We start from the raw sequence: 16,433 nt of genomic DNA, 5'->3' as shown, positions 1-16,433 counted from the left end.
GCGATTCGAGGGATGTCATGTTGACATCTGTCACTATTATCGCTAGCTCACTTGCTTTGGTTGCGGGATTGGAACAAAAGAGAAGGTGAAGGGAGGAGAAACCATAGTAAAAATGGCATAGAGCCAATGAGAGGGATGAGTATTTGTGGTGTCAACAGTGAGTGCTGAGGGCAAAATGGAGCAGAGTGCCTGCAGTGGTCTCGTCTGTGCCCAGAGCCCTGCGTACATGAGGGGTTGGTTCCCTCGTAAGCTTTGCCTCAGTAGCTGCTGCGTTGGGTGCCTGTGCCTGGGTGCTGGCAGCGGGGCTGAGGGGGCTCTGAGGAGAGGTTGGGGCTGGTTCCAGAACCTTCTGGAAGGTTCCAGCAGGGGTCTCTGGGGGGAGACCAGGTCTGTCCCAGCTGGTTCCAGAATGTTCCGTGAGGGTCCAGTAGGGGTTCTGTGAGGAGAAGTGGAGCTGCCCTGGCTGGTTCCAGAACATTCCAGAAGGTTCCAGCAGCCCCACCACAGGGCACAGCAGGGCCCCTCCGCACCCCTGAGGAAACGAGGAAAAAGTTCCAAGATGTTGGAAAAGAGGAATGAGGTGGGAAAAGTGTGAGGAACAGCGTTGCAAGCCCTTGGTAAGCTCCACATCATGGAGGATGGACGAGGGAGTTCTGGTCAGAACGCCATTTTGCTCCATTTCCTCCGCTTTGCAAACACCCACTGTGAGGGGAGCAAGGCGGGAGGGCAGGACCTGACGACTAACGATGAAAGCGCTGTTGGAGAGCGATAAAAATGTCACAGGCTGAGTACAGGAGCAGAACTAGTTGGAGCCATGAAGTAAGATTGATAAAAGGAGCTCTTCGGCGCTTTTGAGGCGGGTGGCTTGGGTTACTGTGACTGCTCGGGGAAGCTTGCGGCAATTCTTCTCACTGAGATATGGGCCAGGAGGTTTTACCGTAACTGCTATTAGAGCTTGAAAAGATGTGTTTTTTTCATGCTGTGAAAGTGGGGCTAGAGGAAAATAGCTGTTGCCCCTTGGAAAAGGTGAGCTGCTTCACGGCTGGCTCAGGGCAGCCTCAGTTCAAGCAGGCCCTTCAGAGATGAATATTGCGGCTGGCAGCTGCAAATGTATCTTGTAAAATATCTTAGGGTGACTTTTTTTTTTTTTTTTTTACACAGAATATACTTGGTATTTCACAAAAGCTCTGCAATGTGATGGTTAATTGCACTCCAGGTAACAGCCTAGCAGCATTTCTTACTTGTGTTTTAGATGGAGATTCACCTTTCAAATGCTTTCTAGATGGAGATTCACCTTTCAAATGCTTTCTTTTATTTCCTGGACAACTCTTTTTAATCAGACTTTGGAGACTTGGTAGTCTGTCATTTGGTAATTACACAAAATGTAGAACATGAGCTCTGTCAGCTTGCTCCCTCTTTTCCTGTCAGAGAGCACTTGCTGGTAGCTACAAGGCTCTTCTATTACAGCTTTGATTAACTTTGTCACCAGCATAGATTTGAGATAGCTATGCCAGGCCCTCTAGAGATGCTGGTATCTGACGTTTGGATTGTCTGATACAGACCTTGACAAGGCTGGAGGAAGTGCTATTTTAGACAGAGGACTGGGATTATTTTTTTTGCTCTTGCTCCCTTAATGCGCCGTTAATCATTCTGTTGTGCAACCCTGAGTCTTAAGGTGCATCTTAGCACCAGTGAGATAGGAAACAAAGGATTCAATGGGTGTGAGAAGTGAATTCCTGCTTGTGTTGTCTTCAGGCTCACCAAGTCATGTTGGTGCTTAAAGCTCCTCATGTCAGTGTTTGGGATTTAGTGCTTTTCATACTCCGCATATCGCTCTGGAATTCACAGCCGAAACCCTGGTGTAGTTATTCTGCATTTCTTTGAAGCGGTGAGCTGTTGACTGCAGACAAATTGTCATGAGATCTGGTCAGTGAAGCTTGAAACATGTTCCTCTCCTCCACCCCGCACTGCTTCAGTCCCGAACTTCAGCCTCCTGTCACAATTCTGCATAAAGCTGTTGAATTGTAGATGTGTAGGATAAAGGGTTGAGGCACTTCTCTCCATCTTAATTCTAAAACAATGGCCACCCTTCAAGAATAAAACAGATTGATGGTTCCTCAAGCTCTCACTAACCTTGGATGGCAGGAGATGACGTTTGAGTCTGTGCTGACTTGGAGTTCATTTGTTCCTCTTTTTCCCTCTACCCAGTAGAGACTGCTTTCCTAGATAAGAGGTTTCTGACAGCAGCATTGCAAGGCACAGTTCAGAACTGCGGCAGTGACAGATATGAGAGGTTTAACCAATGTCTCTTTCTAGAAAATGCAGCCGTGGTGTACTGCTGTGTGGTGAGCGAAAGGTGGAGTTGGGGCACACCTTCATTTGGGTGAAAAAATTGCCAAAGAGGCTGCGTCTGAGGATACCTCAGCTTTTTGATTAGTCATCTAACATGCTCTGCTTTTCAACCTGTTTTGCCTGTGTTGCATAAAGGCAAGGAGATTTTTGGAGCTAGCTTGTACCTGTCAAATGTTCATGGCCTTAAGGTAAAGTCATTACAGATGCTAGCTGATAAAATCTTTCAGTTATATAGCTGTTTAGTGGTGAGATAAACCTGGGTTTAGTGGGTTGTAGGATTTTTCTGAAAACAGCTACTAAAACTTTTGGGCTGCTGTGCAAATCTGGTAGGAAGGCAGGCTCCTGGTGTGCAGTATTTCAAAAATAGATGATTAATGCCATATAAAAGGGAAGAGTGAAGCTGTGAGAAGCACAGCTCTGCCATGGGATCGTGTGAAATAAATACAAAACCAGTGCGTTGTGAAAGTGCTCTCACAGATGGTTCTGTCTCACTGGATAAATTTTGCACGCTTAGTATCACACCAGGTAGAACAGTGTTTTCAGAAGGATTACAATTGAAGTTGGTGGTTTGAAATAGGAACTGGTCAGGTGTTTGGCGATTTTTTGCCTTCTTATGGAGGTTTTCCATCATCTAGTAAAACTCTGAATAGAAGCTCAAAACTGGCTTGTATGTGGCGTGCAGCTTCTGACTTTTCCATGATGTAGTAATGATGCCAAGATGATATGTCCAAAATGTGTGGCTGTACCTGTGTGGTTTGCTTTTCTTTTTTCATTCAAAAAAATAATTTCTTCAGGTGGGGTGGTTTCCTGGTTGCTCAGCAGTAGCACAGGGGTGCTTATCAGTCCAGAAGACTTGCTGTTTTCAAATGTCAAAAGGCAAATTTGCCTTCCCAACATACAGTGTTGTTTTGTTTTGTTTTAAACTTTATCCTTTCCAAACTGTGCTGCTGCTGACTTCTGTTGTAGCTGTTGAACACCAGGTTACTCTTTGCTGTTAGTTCCCTGACTCCACTGTCAGAAGCTGAAAATGCAGTTGCAGCAACAAGCAAAATTGAAAATGACTTCAATGATTTTCATTGTTAAGACATGGAAAAACGGAGTGTCAATACAACAGGAGCTAGAGTGAATTCCCAGAGCTGTCAGTGCCCTGACTGTCTGGGCATAGGTCCTGCTTTCGAGACTAACGCAGCTGAAGCTGTCCTCGATTTGCGTAGCAGGCTCCAGAAGAAAAGTAGCAGAGAAAGCTTCTTTAAGTAGGTTATTGAAAGCAACCTTGCAAAATACGGAAATCTGGACAGTTTGGCAGAGAAATAACCAACTGCCTGGGCTTTGTTTCCAAACTTCCATTAGAAATTTACTTAAAGCAAGCCCTACCTGTGGGATACCTTTATGGAAATGCAGGCTTGGCAGCTGTATTTTAAAAACAGCAAATAAAAATCCCCAGGAATGCTTGTGTTGGACCAGAGCTGTTGAAAAACCCGGGTGGCAGTCACTTCAATATATACCCATGAGGCAGAGGGGAGCTGGTGTTGTGCCTTACTGTTCTGGTAAAAATGGAGCTCCTCTTTGTCAGAATTGTAGTTTTACTGGGGGAGAGTGGTGTGTTAGTGTATAACTAATATAAAATATCTTAGAAGACAGGCTACAATCAGGCTGATTGTAGGCTTTCATGAACAAATTAGTCCCTTGCCAAGGTTGAAGAATATATGAACCATTCATGCGCTTCCCTCTCTTATTAGGCTTATTCTTTTTATAGCTCGGTATCACAGTTTTTGTTTCTGTCTTGGACAATTTGTTCTATCTATGAACAGGCATGTTTACTACTTGTATCTTAGTTTGGCTTCCATCTCTGTAAGGGAGGAAAAATAATATAATTCAGCAGAGAAAACAACCTTAAGAGAATGAACCTCGTAATCCAGAACTCCCTAAACCTCCCCAATGGTACACTGGATCTTAACCCTTGAGAACTGATGTTTTTGTGGGATTTCTCCTTTCCATGTCTGCATGGTGGTCTGAATTGAATTTCTAAAAACTAGCTTACTGTGGCTTTTTTTTTTTTCCGTTAAGGGGAACAAAACCCCAGCTGTTGCCTTGCACATTCTCACTTGAAACTAAATATGCAGAGAGATGTGTAGGGTGAGCTTGGCCGAGGGGCAGAGCCCTGCTGGGTGGCAGATGGCAGGAAGGGGCTGTTGTCGCCAGGTCTCCGGTTTGTCGGAGGAAATGCCCGGGCATCAGGGCAGGGGATGGCGGGAGAGGGGACAGGAGGTGGCAGTGGGGTGCGATTCTGCCGGATAGCGTGACTGAACGTTTGTCCTTTTGCTGTGCTTGTATTTTCTAGGTGCATCAGAGGCTTTCTCCTTGGCAGAGTGTAAGAGTGGTCTATTGCAGTACGGTAGTGCCCTCTGATGGTGAGTGACATAGAGAAACTTTTGGCTTGTTTTCAGCTTGAGTCATGTTCCTTGACCCCTTTTCTGGTTGAGGCTTTGCTGGCTGGAAGGTAATTCAGTTTCGAACTGAGGAAGTGACAACAAAGTCAGTCAAGAAGAATCAAGGAAACAGTCAACTTTTCTAATAACTGTTCTTACAAAAGTGGACAGGCTTTCTGAAGAAGGATGTCACTGCATGCAACTGTCCAACGTTTTTGCCAGGTTTCCTCCTGATGTAGCTGTGAGCTCTGTGTGATGCCTACCTTTCAGGGTACTGCATGTCTTGTTAACTTTTTAATGTGATGAAAGCACAGTTCCTACCAGCCACGCAAACGGTTGAAAGCATTGCATTTGCTGCTGTAAATGAGTTGTGAAACCAAGGCAGTTTTGTTCCTTTATTTAAATTCTGGGACAGCTCAAGCATTAAGCTTTTTGTGATAAGGCTGTCATAACATAAAGCAAAAGAATGCGCTGCTGAGGTAGGTGGAACTTTAAAAATCTCGGTACGCAAAGAGGGAAACAAACAGTTCTGAGATGCCTGCCTGCTTAACATCTGTATGCTGAGCACAGCGGCTGACATGCTTATGCTGACTGACACCAGCAGTTGGAGGATCCTCTTCTCATTAAGGCTTGTTAATAAAGCCTGAAAGCTAACAAAGTGAAGGGCTCAGCCACAACTGCTCTCCCTGCCAGGAGAGCGACCGTGTGCGAACACAAAGGGAACAGGACTGCTATGGAGACCTCAAAATAAAAACTGGAAGGTTTAAATAGGTAGAAGTGTAGAGAACAAACATAAGGTTGAGAAGATAATTTAAGCGTGTAGCTACTTGCCTGATTTGATTTACCCCTTCTTATGTTATGCTTGAGTATTTCTCTTGTTATTTTTTCCAGTAACATTGCATTTACCAGCAGGAGATGCTCAATGCTGATTTCTCTGACCACCCCTGTTTTATTGTAGCTTTTTTCTTAATGTGTTGCTCAAGTTGTTCTTGACATCTTTTCAAAAAAAAAAAGTAGTGAAGACCTCTGCACATAGAGCTGGTTCAAAACTTTATGGTGTATGGATGGAATTCATGCCTCAAAGAGAGCTCGTGCTTAATACAGCATGTAAAGCTTTTAAAATCCTACATTGTCTTACTTAGCAGCATTCCTGGCCAGCTTGTAGGAGTCTGCAAGTGCTGGTATGCAATTACCTATTTTGTTTGTCCCATGCACCCAAATACTGGCTTAAAACTTGATCAGAGATGACTAGCTAAAATCTTACCTATATAATTAGTGACATGCCAAGATGCTTTGTCCAAATAGTTGGAGTTTTCCTCTTGCAGGCCATCCACAGGGCTGTCAGAGCAGAAGAGAAGGCAGACAGCTTTGTTGCTTGTTAATAACTTTTACTGCGGCTGTCTATTACAGTTTGCTAGGTCTGTGTTATTGACAAGCCCTTTGTTTTGTTGGGTTTTTGGTTTGCCTCAGAGCTCTTCCCCCTTCAATGCAGTAAAAATCTGACCAGACATAACTTGTGTGGGAGGCAATGTGAGGATCAAACTGAAATTATAGACTTTCTCTAGCATAATTCACTGGTGGGAATGACTTGTACAAGTTTTTGCAAGGAAAACATAAAACAGCTGTGATTCCAGACTTACGGAGCCTGTCTGAAGAAACAGTTGGGTCTCTGATGCTTCACCTCAGCTGGATCTGTGCACACTTCTGGTGCTGGTGACACACAGTGACCCACTGCGTTTGTTGCTGCAGTCTGTGCAGGGTAAAACACCACCAGGCTGGAGCTGCGTGCGCTTCCCTTGCAGCGGGCAGTCATGGAGCTGGGTTCTTCTCTCAGGAGAAACAGAAAGGAATTGGTGCAAGCACTCTTACCTGTTCCCTTCTACAACGAACTTGCTCCATATATGGTCAAGTAGTGTTTTAAATAATGTTTCTCATGGCAGTTGAGCTCTCTGCAGCAGTCCTGTGGTTATATAAGCAACAATGTTGTATGTGTTGCTCACAGAATCAATGAATTCAGTACTTTGTTGGCTGTTTTAAGCTTCTAAACATGTTGATCATTCCTTTTGAGCCTGCTATCTTATGTGGAAAAATCACAAGTGTAGTTAATGCTCTCATATTTCTTACCAGCCCCTTGCTCAAGTGCTGGAGTGCATGACTGCAAAATCTGATAGCTCGTGTCACAACAGCTGCTGATGTGGAGCCTGAAATTCTGTCTAACTGTCCAAATAAACTGGCAGCTTGCTCTATTTTTTCCAGTAAATATCTGACTGAGTTTTAAGCATTGAAACAATAAAGCTACTGAAATTCTGTCAGGTGTGACTGAATCTTGAGAATAGGCACTTAGCAGTTTCCATGTACTGGAGCCTACTGAGATTCTTTAGTTATTTTAGATGTCCATATGTGGTCACCTCTGCCTACTCTTTAAGGATGACATGAGGACATCTCTGTCAGTGCTGGATAGCAGTCCCCAGGAAGAGGAAAGAAAGCTTTATGTGCTTTATTCAGTTTATGAAGGCATATGACAATAAACTCAAAGCCTGAGAGGGCTGCTCTTGCCTTGTAAAAGTGTGCAGCACTTGTGCAGCCTTTCTCAACATCCAGGAGCCTCCCTTCCCAGAACAGCGCGTTGCCCCAGGACACATCCTGGTGTGTGAATGATGCTGCTATGTAAGAGTTGATCATCTGGCAGCAACTGACCTGAACAGGGAGGTACAAAGGCAGTGGATGCACAACTTTCTGAACAGCGGGTTGCTGGGAATAGCTGCTTTTGGCAGATAAAATGTGGTTATTTGCCTCTACTTTGTGACTTTGTTAGCTGCTTGAGTCAACTTGGAATGTCAGCACAGGAGCTGGATGAGTTTGGATGGTGTGGTTTGTGTAGCTGGCCGTAGCTACAACAGGTGCAAGGACTAAGCCAGGTGCAGCGTGGGTGGGTGCGACTGCATAATCCTTGAGACGTGGCAAATGCTCTCTGCAACAAAAAAACAGTATGTCTTTACATAAGAAAAATACCCAACAATCCCAAGTGAATCATTCTTAGGTGTGCTGTTATATCTTAGCAACTACTGCATTTGGGGAGGTTTGGACTGTTCGTGACTCAGTGGAGGGTTTAGGGAGATTGAACTTGGAACTTTTCTATGTCTGGCTGTCCTGAAGCATGCAGAGTGGGCTGTCTTGCTGGCAGTAAAATAATAACTAGCTTACAGTTTGTTCAGGTCACCACAATTTTAGAAAGGTGCAGTGAAATCCTTAAGAATGCTTTTGAAAAAGCTCCAGACAGCATTAAAAAAAAAAAAAAAAGGAAAATGTTGTTTTAGCTACACCTAAGAAGTAACATCTGTCTCCTGAAGTAGGAAGTGTATTGATCCCATGAATTTTAGATGAAATGACCTTGAAGTTTAAACTCAAACTCAGAGTGCTGTTCCTACCACCTAATACTCTTGACTGCTCTCTTAAATATTTGTTGCCTCAGGACAAAGCGCAGGAAACCAGTCCTAAACAAAAATAAAATGGCTTGAAGTAGGTCTTTACTTGGTGTTTCCTAATACACACAACCTGCCTTTGTCTTCTGGGCCGTAAATCCTGCTAAATCGTGTAGTCCCGGTCTTCCCTAATCCAAAATTTTCTGGTTCTCAAAATCTAGTCCATTGTGCTTAGAGGAACTATCTTCTGTTTTTATTTTTCCCCATGGCACTGAGAGCTTAGACCCTGCCAAATTAATGGGAGTGAAAGCTTCTGATGTCTCTCGGGTTTTTGTCAATGAAGGACACATCTTGTGATAGAAGTTGAACCAAAAATTTCAAGTTTGTTTCATGTTGATCTCCTAGCCGTATTTGCTTTGTCTCTGTAGGACAGACACAATTATTATGAGATCTGTTCATTTTTAAGGGTTATTTTTTTTATCTTTCTTTTTCTTTTTAGAAGTGACGGTAGTTTACCAAAACGGGTTACCTGTGATCTCTGTGAATCTTCCATCTCGGCGTGAACGTTGCCAGTTCACGCTTAAACCTATCTCAGACTCTGTCGGTGTGTTCTTACAACAGCTGCAAGCAGAGGACCGAGGAATCGATCGGGTTGCAATCTACTCAGCAGGTACTGTTTACAAACTAATTGATTTACTTGACAGATACTTTTATCTAGCCTTTTCCTTTTTAAGTAAAAGCTTGATAAGGTTCTCAGACATTCCCCAGAAAGTAGAAATGTCACTTCTAGAGTAGGAGTACTTGTCTTTGGTCAGGTTTGCCAAGGAAATTGGATTGTGGAGCTAAAGAGGAGAAAAACGTTCTTAATGCTTAGCTTCAGCCTGAAAGATTCCCTAACAGTAAGGATGTTATCTCTGTTGCCTGTCTGCTTGTATGCAATGACTTGAAAACACGGAGTGTAGTAGTAGCCTGTGCTGGAGCACTGCGAACTCACACCAGCATATTGGGGGACTGCTGTAATGGTGGTGGTTGGTATCATGAAGTTCACATTCAGAATGCACAGAATGTTACAAAGAAGTGGAAAAAAGCATAAGCTTGTGTTCAAGCTACTGATGAATATGTACACAGCTGTTGTTGGTGGTTTTGCCTGAAGGCCTTAAATTTGCCACGGATGTGTTTTCAGTTCACCTCCATTAGGTCTAATATCTATATTTTAAATGAGTTTCCTACTACGTATCCTGAAGATTAGGGTTACCAAGTAGTTTATAATCAATTAGAAAGCGGGTGTGAAAGGTGGTGCAAAGGAAATATCCTAACTATGAACTCCATCATATTTCTCTTAATGGCCTATTTCATTGTGTTTTGCTCAATTATGTATTTGTTAGTCACTAAAGCTCTGAAACATTAGGAGGTCTTAAAAGAGAGTTCCTTCAAAGCAGCCATTTCCTTGAAAGTCTGATCATCTCTAATGCCCGTGGGGAAAGGTGAAGGTCACATAAGAGGATTGTATTGCAGAACTTGGTAATATGTTCATGCTGTGGGGTTGAAAGGAGCTGCTTTTTACAAGATGACCCAAAATAACATAAATACAGAAAAGCAGATACATCATAGCTTAGTTAGTGTTTGCCATGCAAGATCTTCCACTCTGTAGGTCTGGCTTGACAAAGAGTATTGTCTGCAGGAAAATGTGCAAGTCCCCCAGCTGGATGTGGGATGGTATTACAGCTTGCTTAGCTGTGACTTGTTTAGGTTCTTTGCTACTACTAATGAGTTGTGTTTGCCTTACAGATGGCACACGTGTTGCCTCCTCCACAGGCATAGATCTGCTTCTACTGGATGACTTCAAACTGATCATTAATGATGTCACGTACCATGTTAGACCACCAAAGAGAGGTAAACCAGCCTGGTTCTTGTGGATGTCAGAAAGGCATTTCAGTAGTCACTTGCCTGTTAAATTGCAGCATGTTTTCCTACCTTGTTCATGAACACAATTTTTTTTTCTGAAGGAAAACTCGCAGTTTCTAATCCAACCCTTGTAGTCCAACTCAGGTATATCCAAGTAATCATAGAGCAGTGATGAAAAGCAAATATTCATTCTCTTCAGGGCCAGCATCCCTCACAAGAGAATTAAGTACAAGAAGTAATTTACCCTTTATAAGTCATTATGAAGTATTTGAATGTAAAATGGGAATTATACTCATCTGATTTGGAAGAACTGTTATCCCACTTGCCAGTGAAGATTTTTGTTTCTGCAAAGTGTGGTACTTAAAATGCTGGAAATGAAAAATGAGTTCTAGTGTTCTTGTTCACAACATAAAGATAGCAAGTAAAAAAGCAGTTTCTGATGACTGAGAGATCTGTGTGCAGCCACTTGTCCTTAGAATCCTCCCACTCAAATCTGGGAATGCAGCATTGGGTGGGATGCTGCTTCGCTCCTGTCTGTGGCTTAGGCTGACCTCTACTAGAGATGTTTGCTCCTCTCTCCTTAAAAGCCCGTTAAGAGAAAACTGTCCATTAAGACAGGATATCTGAGATGTGAATAGCACACAAGAACAGGAGCTCTCTGATCTCTCTGCTGCTCTGTGTCTTAAGCGCAGTGTTTTCACGTGCTTAAGGCTTTTTAAGCCAGTCCTCAAGGATTTTACGAAGCCATCTCTTCCAGCTGTTAGCCCCTGAGAGCAGGCATTGGTATAAGGCCTAACTGGTCTCCACTCAACTCAGTGAGAATGCAAATGTGGTGTCTGTTTCTGCACTGGAGAAACTGCTGTCCCAGGGCAAGACAATTCATGCAGCCTGCTTTCAAAGTGTTGGAGAGAGCCCAGTTTGTGCCAAGGAGTTGGCATGGTTTTGATTAGCTTGCTTGCAGGTGAGCTCTGGGATTGCATAGGTTAGGTGAAATTGCTGCCTCTGATTCATTGGTCAAGGAGATATCCATAGTTAGCTTGCACTAAAATGGACGTGCCTGTAAAGAAGCACTGAGATGAGTTCTGTTCAACTTTTAGCTATTGTTTTTCCTTTACAAAATCTCACTGTGTATTTTGAAATGTGTATGCCCAGACACTTAAAATGTCTTTTGATAGTCACTTCTGTAGGGTCACATGGGCTGCTTCTTCACAGTGGAGTAGAACATGCTTAGCTGGGATGCGTGCATTTTGCTTACTGCATACCTTGGCACAGACCACTGAGTCACTTCTTTCTCTTGGTCTGCTAGTGTTAAAGCTTAAGCTGTCCCTAGCTTGTCATCAGCGTATCATCAATCACTCTTCTGTTTGCTGCCCTTTCAAGACTTATAGGCCAAGTCTACCTTCCCAGAAGGCAGGTTGCTGCAGATTTTATGTTGGTTGTGTTCTCTGTGTTCATAGATTTGTTCTTCATAATCTAAGGTACAAGCCTAAGGATGCTACTTTTTTATTTGCCTTATGTTGAGTTCTTTTGCTTTATACTTACTCAGCCCACATGGGGAAAAAGTAATACAATGCCACTGGTCACAGCTCCTTTATTGGCTGTTTTCCCATAGGGACCCTTTTTGTGCTGCAGTGCAGGGCTCTGGGCTGTTTCAGGTAGTGGCCATGTCACTACCTGTCCTGTCTTGTCTTTAAATGTGGGGGGGAGGATTTCATCGCCCTGTAGGCAACTCCACAGAGAGTTGCCCCCGAGTGTTGGGAAACAATTCCTGGCATCAGTACTCAAAATAATTATAAGACTGCATGTTCTTGGAGCCACTGATCTTAGATCAGTGCCATAGTAAAGGACTAGAGTTGCTGGTGGCCTGGCATCATGGATGTGATCGATCATATTAGTTGTTCACTTGTCTTCACTGAGTCTTGCATTTAACTACGGATCAAAAGTAGCTGTTGATATCTGGCAAGCTATTAGCATGCATCTTCTTCCTGTTCTGATCAAACTTTAGGAATATCCGATAATAAAGCCTGGTTTTCTTTCAAAGACATTGCATTATCTTAGAGTGCTGGAACTCTTCCAGAGGCTTTTGTGTTAGAAGGATTGTTTCAAATGTTTCCTGTGCAGAGTAATAGCAGTTTCTGAAGTATGTGCAAGAAGTCCTGTGGATAAACACATATAAAGAAGCCTTTTTCTTTCCTAGAGCTCTTAAGCCATGAAAATGCAACTACGCTGAATGATGTCAAGACATTGGTTCAGCAGTTGTATACCGCCTTGTGCATTGAGGAGCACCAGCTGAACAAAGAGAAGGAGCTCATAGGGAGACTAGAGGAACTGAAGGAGCAACTAGCACCGCTAGAAAAAGTGAGAAGCTTCTCGTTTGTATTTTACTTATCCTCTAAATGCAGTCTTAAGTCACGTCAATGTTTTAATTAAGCCCCGGCATGCTTCAAATATGTTTGAAAAGAAGTTGCCTCTGTGTATACCAAAGTACATCTGTTTCTGATGTCTGTAGAAATCCTGTTTCCTTGCTTTATGTGAAATGGAAATGAACCTGCTAATAGAGACTGGGGCTAATACAACAGAATGTTTCTGAACATAGAGGAATAAGCAGCTTTGGAAAGTATCCAAAGCATGCTCAGAGTGAAATATGGATGATGGCAAGATACTGATGGAAAAGTCTAGAGTTGTCTGCATAACCTAGCCTTGATCATCTCCCAACTTAACATTGAATATAGATACAAGGCATTATTTATACGTTACCTATTGATGTATTATTATATACATATTATTATTATTATATACAAGGCATGTGCTTCTGTTTCTTGCAGGTTAGGCTGGAGCTCAGCAGGAAAGCAGAGAAGAGGACAACCCTGGTGTTGTGGGGAGGGCTGGCCTACATGGCCACTCAGTTTGGGATTCTGGCCCGCCTCACCTGGTGGGAGTATTCTTGGGACATTATGGAACCAGTCACCTATTTCATCACCTATGGTAGTGCCATGGCAATGTATGCTTATTTCGTAATGACTCGCCAGGTAGGAATTCTTGTGCTGACATTGACTCTCCACTAGAAGACTTGATATGAGCTCTACTCGCTAGAAAAATAGCAAAATCATGCCTACTAGAAGTTGCTTTGCTGCCTCTTTACCTAGTTGGCGCTTACATGCCACCTCAATTAATTTGTGCTCTGCAAGCTGCTGACGGGGGGTTTTCTGGTGGTGGTCATTATTGATTTCCTGGTGTCTAACCATAAACGTTTGTATGCTCTGTGACTGACTGCTTCAGCTATACAAGTCACTGGCACAAAATGGTTTCTGCATGCATATGCGCACTGGCTTGCTCCAGGAGGTCTCTAAACGTTACGACTTACCAGCCTAAATGCACCAAAAGTGTGAGGTGCCTTCTGAGTTCCAGGAAAGCACACAAACACAACTCTGATGTGAGGTGTTGGCCTTTCTAAGAGATAGGAAAGGCTCAGGAATCGTGTTGGAAATGCTTTTGTTGAGGTGTTCTGGCCTCCTATCCAGATGAAGCAGATCTGTTTGAATGCTTTTCCCTTGGTGCAGTTATGGATCTATTGGTTCTTTATTTTGCTTTTCAGTATTTTTAAAAGTAGACCAGCTCTTGTGTTAGAAACTCTTCGCACAAAGCAGGGACTGTGCTGCTCTGGGTCCTTGTAGTTGTGACAGACTCTCAGTGGGGATTTCTGTGACGTGGTTTGTATTGCCACTCCTATTCCAACTAAACAATCCCACCTAAATAACGAAGGAGGAAGGGCTCAGTCTCTGCTGTCACAAGACCACCAGAATAGATGCTCTGGGTGTTCCAGCACAGGGTCCCAGGGCTCTGTCAGCTGTGTTGTTTCAGGGGCTGAGGAGATATGTCCCTGTCGCACTGTTTTCTGCTAAGTGCTGTTGTAATTTCTGCCATGTTTGGACTCAAACATGATGTTTTAATCAAATTGCCTGTATCAACTAGCATGCTTTTCTGTCACTAGAAATCTTGTTGTTTCAAAGTGGCTTGCCTCTGAATGCAGTTTTTTCTCCAGCTGACAGCCCAGCTATTCTATGCGTACCAGATGGAGACTGGGTGATGTTCAGTGCTTTGTAGAGGCTATGTGGGACTTGGAGTTAACTGCTCTGAGTTATCTGTCCTCTAAAAGTCTGGCTTTTTTGCAACAGAATATTCCTGGCAAGAGTTGTGGTACTGGACTCTTGTTCTTGCCTGGGTAGGCTGGTTATGAGATGAACTGATGAGCAACTAATGTTGTTTTAATTGTTTACAAAATTAAGAAAAGGAGAGTAAGGGCCATTTGACGAAGACTTATTCTGGTACTTAGAGTTTTTTCTCCCTTTCTCCTCACAAACTGTTGGTGTTGCAATCCTGAAGTGTCAGTTTTGTGTCTACGCAGAAAGGTGCATGCATTCAGGAGCGTGGTGATGATAACTTAGCATTGGGGTGTAACATACTAGTAGAGAAGCAAACGGCTGACCACTGGGACTGGCTGGGATGGAGTTAATTTTCTTCATAGCAGCCCCTGGGCTGTGTTTTGGGTTTGTGACCAAAGCAGCATTGAAAACACACCAGTGTTAGCTATGGCTGAACTTCCAAAACATCTGCTGCATGTTGTGCTAACAGTATACTGCACTGTCATGCTTTATTCTGACCTTCTCTATTTTTTTCTTCAGGAGTATGTTTATCCAGATGCCAGAGACAGACAGTACTTATTATTTTTCCATAAAGGAGCCAAAAAGACAAGATTTGACCTAGAGAAATACAATCAACTCAAGGATGCAATTGCTCAGGTAACAAGAGTTCTTTCCAAAAATAAGGCAAATTACTGCTTGCTAGTTCTTCATCTGCTAATAATAGATGCACCTCCAATAAGAATGGATGTCTCTTAGGTTTTCAGCCATTTTCTTGTCACAGCCCCAGTGTAATCACTGAATTGGCTTTGATGTGCCCAGGAATAGAACTGCTGGATGTATAAATCAACATGAAACAGTTGCCTGTACCTATATGTAAGGGCCTTTTAGAACCTGCTAGCAAATCTTGAGTTGCTTCAGGCACTTCATGCCTCAGAGGAGCCTAATTCAAGAACTCCTTTCTTCTCAGCTCCTACACACCAGATGGATTTTAGTGAGAAATGGAGACTTGCATCCATTCAGTTCATGCCTCCCTGACATAGCACTTCAGTGCACTGGGTAGCAGACCTGGAAAATCATGTTCAAAAAAGCTACATTGTTAGTGCTGATGGGGCAGATTTCTTGTATTACAGGGGAAGACCCTGTGGCAGACTGTCCCCAGTGTGGGATCTGATCAACAGAGGAGTTGAGGGAGATTTGTCCTCATTTTTGAGAGCCTTTCTGATAAAAGCAGGCTATGAGCAGAAAAAGCAGGGCTACCACATTCTCTTCACTGTGTCATTCTCTGTTTATCCCCAGGCTCTGGAAATGACAGTGTAGGATATCCAGGGCAAGATCTGTTATCCCCCCCCTGCCTTGGAGAAGGAGCCTGTGTGAGTGAGTAGAGAGAGCTCAGAGCAAGACTGTGTGAAAGACTTCTGATTTTTTTTAACCTCTTGAATACAGATTGCCTTGTGTGGCTATTTCTGTGGTGCTTTTCTTTAAGTATTGACCATTCCTGTTAATCTAGCTCCTTTAAAAAAGTTTCACCAAGTTTATGGGAATATGTTCTCTTCCTACCATATTCTTTAAGCGGCTCCATGTCAGCAAGTTCAGAGAAGCACAGAGCAAGTATGAATTGTTTTCCCAAATCCGATCCTGTGACTGTTTTATTCCTTGAATGCCTCAATTTTTGGACAGGAAGAATGAGGAAATTAAAATTTTCCCTTCTGGGAGTATGCTTATATGCTTAAAAGGGGTATGGGGTTAGGGAAGGTGTACTGTGAGCCTGTTCTTTATAATGCATCTTTTACTTTTAGGCAGAGTTGGACCTTAAGAGGCTTCGAGACCCGCTGCAGGTTCACCTGCCCATCCAGCAAATTGATGAGAAGGACTGATCAGCAACGAAGCTCTGAACCCCGGCGAAAAACCTGTTCATAGCTCTTGCCTTTTTAATTAAAGCATTGCAGGTGTAAGCTGGGAGGTGGCATGGGGGTGGAGGGTTTTTAATCAAGACAAAGGACTGTAGGGGGAAATCTCTTAAATCTGAAGATGGGGGCATTGTGGAATGTTAGTTCCGAAAAGGGCTTGGCAAATAGTTATGTTTAAAACTGTGTGAATGGTAATTGTGTACAAATACAGGATTGTGGGGGGTTCACGAAAAGAATGTAATGCTGGGGTAGGGGCGTCTTCTTCCAGCTCTGCAG

The 16,433-nt window shown here is 43.3% G+C and overlaps 1 protein-coding gene across 1 annotated transcript in view; it reads left to right on the top strand.

Moving 5' to 3' along the window:
• The window catches only part of MCU (mitochondrial calcium uniporter), a 68,521-nt gene extending 52,355 nt beyond the window's left edge, over positions 1 to 16,166 (top strand). The window contains exons 2-8 of the mRNA XM_068688199.1: positions 4,694 to 4,763; positions 8,703 to 8,873; positions 9,992 to 10,096; positions 12,306 to 12,466; positions 12,934 to 13,137; positions 14,791 to 14,907; positions 16,047 to 16,166. Of these exons, the coding sequence (XP_068544300.1) occupies positions 4,694 to 4,763; positions 8,703 to 8,873; positions 9,992 to 10,096; positions 12,306 to 12,466; positions 12,934 to 13,137; positions 14,791 to 14,907; positions 16,047 to 16,124 (906 nt within the window). The 3' untranslated portion in view covers positions 16,125 to 16,166. The remainder of the gene's footprint in view (positions 1 to 4,693; positions 4,764 to 8,702; positions 8,874 to 9,991; positions 10,097 to 12,305; positions 12,467 to 12,933; positions 13,138 to 14,790; positions 14,908 to 16,046) is intronic.
• The last annotated feature ends 267 nt before the right edge of the window (positions 16,167 to 16,433 follow it).

This window comes from Anas acuta, chromosome 7, assembly GCF_963932015.1.
Source record: "Anas acuta chromosome 7, bAnaAcu1.1, whole genome shotgun sequence".
Taxonomy (NCBI): domain Eukaryota; kingdom Metazoa; phylum Chordata; class Aves; order Anseriformes; family Anatidae; genus Anas; species Anas acuta.
The sequence above is the reverse complement of the archived record's forward strand: the minus strand, read 5'-3'. Positions and strand labels throughout refer to the sequence as shown.